This window comes from Citrus sinensis, chromosome 5 (assembly GCF_022201045.2).
Source record: "Citrus sinensis cultivar Valencia sweet orange chromosome 5, DVS_A1.0, whole genome shotgun sequence".
NCBI classification, from domain to species: domain Eukaryota; kingdom Viridiplantae; phylum Streptophyta; class Magnoliopsida; order Sapindales; family Rutaceae; genus Citrus; species Citrus sinensis.
Window position 1 is genome coordinate 6,392,257 of NC_068560.1, and position 4,232 is coordinate 6,396,488.

At 35.2% G+C, this 4,232-nt stretch overlaps 1 protein-coding gene across 1 annotated transcript; it reads right to left on the minus strand.

The window, feature by feature from the left end:
* Positions 1–2,275: 2,275 nt before the first annotated feature.
* Positions 2,276–3,811, minus strand: LOC102613923 (chlorophyll a-b binding protein 8, chloroplastic). The gene is made up of 3 exons (XM_006471180.4): positions 3,553–3,811; positions 3,170–3,231; positions 2,276–3,036 (listed from the first exon to the last, which is right to left on the minus strand). The coding sequence occupies exons 1-3, from the start codon at positions 3,700–3,702 to the stop codon at positions 2,421–2,423; spliced, it is 828 nt and encodes a 275-aa protein (XP_006471243.2). The 5' UTR covers positions 3,703–3,811; the 3' UTR covers positions 2,276–2,420.
* Positions 3,812–4,232: the final 421 nt, after the last annotated feature.

Sequence of the window (4,232 nt, forward strand, 5' to 3'; positions counted from 1 at the left end):
TTAATTTAGGGTTTTGTTCTTTTGTTTTGTTAGCTTTTGTTTCTTTCCTTGGGCTGTTTTGTAACTGAAGTAGTTTTGTCATATATCCCTTCTGGCTCTTTCTAATTAGTTTCAACTTGCAGATGTATTTTTCACTTTCATCTCTCTTGTTGGGGAATAATCTATCTAACCTCATCACCTCCGAATGGGTCTTAGATTATATAAATTACATTGACATGCACTCAACTATTAAGCTACTATTCTATATAGTAATTAAGTAAAACTCAATGTATGAGTGGACTCACCTTACCTTTATAATATGATGAAAACTAAGTAAAGATTGATCTGCACATAACAGAAGATGCTAAGAAAATAATGTCACATCGACTAAAAATGAATCTTGGACTGAGTGCAATATTCAACTTTTAAGTTAATTTCAAAGCTTGCAAATTAGGGTGTGTAAACTCAAATTCGCATCAACTCGATCGGATTTTAGGTTGATCAAATTGGAGAAAAAGTTATCAAAACTCAACCTGAACTTGTAATCTAATCTATTCCGATCTAAATTGTAGTCAAGTCAAACCAGTTCAGATTAAAATTTTCGATTGCATTCAGATCGAGTCGCGTTTTGGTTAAAATCAAGTTCGAGTCAATTAAGATGGATTCAGATAATGCTCAAATTACGGGTTATTTTGAGCTTTTTTTATTTGTTTTGATTTTTTTACAAATTATTTTATTTATTAGAAGATTGTTTTAATGTAATTATTTTTTTTACCAATTTAAAAAAAATGAAAACTACTACTATGAAATCAAATTAAAAAAATAAAATAAAATAAACTACTAATATCACACCGATCTCGTTGTTTCCCACCCCTTTTGCAAATATCTCCATTGTTGTTCTATTTGCTTTCCTACCTCCTTCTTTCTCCTTAATTCGAGAACATATGTAGTTTGAATACAAATTTAACTAACAAATTAAAATGGTATATAAAATAAGCTGGAGCTTTAATTGCATAGTCAGTTTACAAGTTCACAGCAGATAGTGTTACAAGTTCAACTGCTTCAAAACTTGCAAAATTAGTTGCATGGTCAGTTAAAGAATTCGAAATTGATGTAAGTAGAGAAGCCATCTCTTTTTGTCAGCATCACACAAAGTCATCCAAAATTTTTATAATGGAAAAATAAATAATCCCCAAAATTAAACTCGATCGGATCAGTATTTCTATGATGATATGGAAGACAATCTTGGATCTATCAATAGGATGACACAGTACTTTTAATTTATTTACATAAGCATCCGGCAGCTTTTTTATCTTTTTATTTTTCTTTTATCAGATATATATCTGGTGTAGCTTTGTGAAGAGCAACCTGTTCAGCATTCGACTGCAAAGAAAAGGTTTGAAATGATCATGAAAAGAAGAGAGGAAGAACAAAAATAAAAATTAATGAGCGTTCCATGTCTTCAAATATTCATCTAATCTTACATATTAATAATTCTTCCATAGAAAGGGCTGCGAAGGAGTGTAAAAATTTCATTAATTTTAAGGTCACTTTTCACCCTATCAAAATAATAATAATAATAATAATAATTTTTGGCCACTAACAAAACACCACCTTGACAAAGATAACAGCACTATAACTTAAACGACATAGTATCTTCTGTCTTGGTAGTGTCCAAATATTAGTGCTAAAAAATAAATCAGTTTACAGTGGTTATGAAAATAGGCTTGGGTGATCAAGAGCACTCTAACTGCTTCTTTTACTTTTACTCTATTCTACGTGTATCTTCAGTCAATCATCATAATATTTATACATTAATAACAATCGTGATAAGCAGTAATGCTTGGAAGTACCAAAGATTCTCTACCTCTGATTGGAGTGGAAACCCATGAACGGTTGAGATTTAAAAGATCATACCGTTAATTATGTTCACAGCCGGGCAAATCGAGGACTTATTTTCATTCAAATATGCGAACCCAAAATCCGCATTTGCCTTACTTCCACGAAACTTCAGGTATCAAACTTCTTCTGACATGAAATGCAATTCTTCAGTAGCTGCAATTATCATACGGGTAATGAAAAATTTATCTTGTGGAACAAAAATTTATCTTGAACGACCCCGTATAGTCCTTCCAGTAATTAACTGACATGGGTGTTTCAAAGTCGGTTTTCGTTTACATTTCTAGTGGACACAATAAATATGATTTACATGACATAGTTAATTTGTAAAATTAAAAGATTAAGCAAAGCATTTAGCTAATCTAACAGTACATAAATTAATAACTAAGAGATCCAGTTTAGCAATTAACATGTCATTTCCGCCAAGTTACATTCACTTTTCACATAGATAATTTTACAATGGGGAAAGTAGAATAGAACAGAGTGGGGGATGACAAGGCTTGGAATATATAATTCCAAGCAATGAACAAGAAATTTCTCTCTCAGTGAAACTTGAGGCTAGTCAAAACATTGTTGTTTACAGGATCAGCCAAGTGATCCAATAGGTTCTGGTAAGGCCCAACTCCTGTAACAAGACCTTGAACAAAGTAACCCAAGATTGCCAACATTGCCAATCTTCCATTCTTCACTTCCTTGAGCTTGAAATCCTTCATTGACTTCTCATCTTTCCCAAGACCCAGAGGGTTGAATAGAGGTCCTCCAGGGTAAGCCGGATCGCCGGATCCTCCCAAGTATTTCTCGAATCCGAGGAAGTATTGCCTGCCCATTGATCCTGGATTTGCCCAGTCTTGGAATCTCCGGTGCTCGGCAAATCCCATGAGTGCCATTTCCAGGACGAAAAGTGTGTAAGGGTCTGCCCAGTAGTTGTATGTTCCCGCTGGGGGGATCACACCGGTTTGGAACCAGGCCAGGGCAGTTTCTTGCGGAATGAGGCCTGCCTTGCCAAGAATCTCCGGTGCAATGGCTCCCACAGCTCCCAACATGGCATAACGACCGTTGATGACCTCGCCGTAGGCCAGCCATTTTGGCTCAATGAACCCTCCTGTGCCTTCAGGGTCTGAGAGACCAAGTGGGTCGAATCCATAGTCTCCGGGGAGGCTGCAAAAGTAAATGTACATCTAAATGATGCAAAAATGCAGAAGTGCTGACAGAGTGCCGACAGAAACAAGCGCGCTATCAAATTTTTCTGTCCAAATATCATTGCTCATGCCAAAAAGCATATATAAGTTACCTGCCATCCAAGTATGAAAGGCTTTGTTTGGATGCAAACCACAACGGTCTGTCTGCTCCTTGCTGAAAAAATCATATAAACGAATACTATTACAAACTAAACAAACATGATATTAACTCTTGAGTCTTGACCTTCAAAAGCAACTAAAGGTTTCAGGCAAAGAGGTTTATTTTTGCAAAAATAAGCAACTCCCTCATAGAAAAGTTGCTTCTCCTCATTAACTAGGATTACAGTTTTTAGAGAATTACTACAAAAATATGCATTTTAACTCTTTCTTCCTCAAATAAGTTAGCACTCAAGCAACGGAAAGAGTAGAAGCTGCTGTTAAAAGAGGAAAAAAAGGAAAAAAAAAAAAAGGCTTTTGGAGGGAGAAACAAACAGACCTTAACAGGAGGAGTAGAAGCTGCCCTAACAACAAAGGAACCTTTTCTTGATGACCCAGTTGGGGATTGAGCTGATCTTGCTCCAAGAATTTGTCTCGCAGTCTCCACTGAAGATGTAAGAGATGATGAAACCAAAGCTTGGGTTGCCATTTTTTAATTTTCTTTTTTCCTCTTGTTTCTCTACTTCAATACGATAAATTAAAAGTGCTTCGGCTTTCTGCTTCTGCTTTTGGAGAATAAGCAAAGGCCGAAAAATAAGGGCCAATGTCAGCCACTCAGTATTTGTGGGCTTGAAATTTGGGTAGAAATCAGAGATGGGCCAAGTTTTAGATTAGGTTAGGATCTGATTATCCAACAAGATTTTCACACGTGGATTTATTAAATCAAATACTTGGATAAGAGATATGATATCAGAATCCGAATTGCCACTTGGCACCATGTTAGCCATTACTACTTTGATCTCTTGCCCCTCTGGGTCCTCAAAATATCTACTATTATGAAATATTGATATTGAATCTCTCTTTAATTTTTTTTTTCAATTTTTTCACCTCAAAAACATACAACTTAATTGTTTACAATTATTATCATTTTTCATTTACACACTTAACGGTAATTGGCATGTATTTTTACGGTTAATTTTGTATTTTAAAAATGTAGACATCCGTACTTACTAATTATCA

Excerpts from the sequence above, each read along its gene's own strand:
- LOC102613923 (XM_006471180.4), bottom strand. The coding sequence starts at position 3,702 with ATGGCAACCCAAGCTTTGGTTTCATCATCTCTTACATCTTCAGTGGAG. Across the intron at positions 3,232-3,552 it reads CTTCTACTCCTCCTGTTAAG|CAAGGAGCAGACAGACCGTT; the intron begins GTCTGTTTGTTT and ends TGATTTTTTCAG. Across the intron at positions 3,037-3,169 it reads CTTTCATACTTGGATGGCAG|CCTCCCCGGAGACTATGGAT; the intron begins GTAACTTATATA and ends TTACTTTTGCAG.